The sequence below is a fragment of the Propithecus coquereli genome, unplaced genomic scaffold (genome assembly GCF_000956105.1).
Source record: "Propithecus coquereli isolate 6110/MARCELLA unplaced genomic scaffold, Pcoq_1.0 Scaffold24, whole genome shotgun sequence".
In the NCBI taxonomy this organism is placed as follows: Eukaryota; Metazoa; Chordata; class Mammalia; order Primates; family Indriidae; genus Propithecus; species Propithecus coquereli.
The window spans coordinates 3,095,856-3,098,554 of record NW_012147952.1 but is presented as its reverse complement, the minus strand read 5'-3'; the positions used below and the strand labels follow the sequence as shown (position 1 = coordinate 3,098,554).

At 35.4% G+C, this 2,699-nt stretch overlaps 1 protein-coding gene across 1 annotated transcript in view; it reads right to left on the bottom strand.

Annotated features, from left to right (window-relative positions):
• CD109 (CD109 molecule) overlaps nucleotides 1–2,699 on the bottom strand; it is a 141,801-nt gene that overhangs the window by 17,349 nt on the left and 121,753 nt on the right. The window contains exons 26-28 of the mRNA XM_012646038.1: nucleotides 2,369–2,427; nucleotides 2,123–2,278; nucleotides 1,099–1,164 (exon numbers count right to left, since the gene is read on the bottom strand). Of these exons, the coding sequence (XP_012501492.1) occupies nucleotides 1,099–1,164; nucleotides 2,123–2,278; nucleotides 2,369–2,427 (281 nt within the window). The remainder of the gene's footprint in view (nucleotides 1–1,098; nucleotides 1,165–2,122; nucleotides 2,279–2,368; nucleotides 2,428–2,699) is intronic.

Below are 2,699 nucleotides of genomic sequence, written 5' to 3'. Positions count from 1 at the left end.
AAAAAAAAAAAAAAAAAAAAAAGAACGAAAATCTTCCCATCATCTTTGTAGTAAAGACCAATATAAATTACTCACTTTCTCTTTCTATCCTTTTCATTGAATATCATTCCTTTTCACTGTAATCATTTTTCCCCAACTTTTAAAAAATGTTTACTGTGTTTTGAGTAGCATGCAAAATAATCTTAGACTTATTTGGAGATTTACAAACAATACCTGCTTAGCAAGTTACACCTGCCCTACTATGCAAGTGCACCTGTTCTCTCAACTAGAGTGATTGTACTTGTTTTTGAAAAAGTATTTTTTCTATATAATAGCCATTTTACTACTTTCTCAGTAAGTGCTTCAAGGTTTGTTTGGTTTGCTTTTTCTACCCAAGCACAAAGTCATTCTTGGTCCTATCACATATTATCTTGGGTTTCCAATAAGATGATTTTAAAGTCCCCAAGATTTTCATGTATTATTTAGTGTAATAATTATTTCATTCAGTATTTTTCATACTACTTCCATTTTATTGTAGCTCTTACTGCACCTTAAAAAAGATTTCTTTGAATTATCTACCTGTGCCAAAGCATTGAACATAATCATGCCCTAATTGTTATATTTACTATTATTAATATATAAGATTTTACATGAAAGGGACACATTTCCTATCTTCAAGTCAATAACTTGTATATTCTTTATATTGTTCAATGAATATTAAGAAGTTGTGTGAAAAATGTGTATTTGCTTATCAGATCATAGTAGAAACTCTACTAACATTATAATTTCTGAACTATATTTTCACAAAAAAAGGTGGAAGTACCCAATGATTCACATGAATCATATTGGAAGATTTTAACCCTCACTTCAAAAAGCAAATAGCTATAGAAATATTCTTCAAATAGATTATCAATCCATATAATTGCTGTCTACTCACTAGCTGGTAACATCTCTAATACTTTTTATTAAAGAGAGTAATGTATCTTTCATAAGTCACAGAAGTAAGTCATCATGAATTTATTCAAATTATCTAAGTTAATGATTTAGCAATGCCCCAAACCAAAGAATTATTTTAAGTAGTCACATTTAACTTTAAAAAATAAACATTTTATTACATACCTGACAAATAACAAATCCAAAACCATCTGCGGAAATATTAACTGCAGTTGGCTGTACCACAGCAAGCTGAATAAGGCGAAAAAAAGTGAATGAGGCTAATTTTCCATATCTAGATGCTTCCAAGAAGCACAAGAGACCAGTGCTATCCCTCATTAGGAGCAGAAGTAATTAATAGAAAGTGCTAACACGTTTGCTTGATCTCATTTATCAAAAGCTATGAGTCAACGGGTAAGTAAGGTGAAGGCAGAGGACGTGCCCGCACTCCAGGCCCCCTCGCCTCTCCGTTTTGGGGGAACACATTAGTGCTCTTGACAGGTTGTTTTCCTGCTGGGAGGATGAAAGACAAGAAACAAATGTCCAGAGCCTAATCCTCTGGCTTCCTGGGAACACAGTGATGTGTCATCCGTGACTATGCCTAACTTTACTCCTTCTTTTCCTTTGCCATTACCCCTATTCCTCAGTTTCCAGCCTTTAAGTTACCACCTTCATCCACTGTCCTCAACTTCCCACAAGGTTAACCAAGGGAATAAAGTTAGAGACTAGCATATTCTCATATGACATTTAAAGTAAGAATTCTACTACTGGCTCTATTGATTCTCCTAAGACCATGTGGAAAAACATGGTCTTTGGAATCGTGAGTTCAAATTCTAGATCTACTATTCCTAGTAACATGATCTTGAGCATGTTACTTAACCTCTCTTGGCCTCAGTTTTATCATGTGTACAATGGGCATAAAAGTACTTAGAGATGGTTTAAGAATTAAATGCAATAGGTAAGGTACATTGTTTCCCAATGTGACAGTGCCCATGTTTTCTCCTTTTCCGACAATCTTTCCAAAGTTCTCATCCCCTCCACCCTTCTAAAGCTCAGCAAATTCAACCAAGGAGAGTACCACTTTCCCCCATCCCTCTATGGGGTTCCAGGAACAAGTCTTTGGTTGGAGTCAACAGATTAGAAATAAAGAAGTAGTCCGGCATAAAGAATCATCTACACAGATTTTTAAATAACAACCCTTTGTCCACACCTCTGCTGTCTGAAGGAGAAAGCGGTTGTGTGTGTCAATCAGAAACTTTACAGGACTTGGTGAGCTAGGCCCCGTCACAGTCACTTGGATATTTGTCCTTTCTGTATTTATTAGGGCTGCAAATTCAGACAGGGCCTTTAAGGCCACAATGGTATCCTGCAGAGGGAAGAAAAACATTTGTGCACGTTAGGATATTTCAAAACCTCCAAAGAGTAAATTCAGTAATGTTTAGGAAATCTGCTGTACATTTATCCACCTTCCTTGAGAGTAAAACGCTCCCTGACCCATGTTTGAATCTCCTTGGCCTAGAAAGGAGAGGCTGAGAAACATTTGCTAAATGGAACTGAGCATCTATTCTTGTATCAGTTACCGCAAGTGAAAAATGGCTAATACAGATGGGGAACTGGTTTATTCCATATAAATAGCAGATATGAAGTTCACAACAGTGATGAGAAAAAAAGTAAAATTAGTGACTTAAACCTTTGACTTGAGTTACTAAACTTTTAACTGCCAAGTAATTTTATGAAGTAATAAAAATAAAGCAACCACACGCTGTCTAAAACATATACATATATAT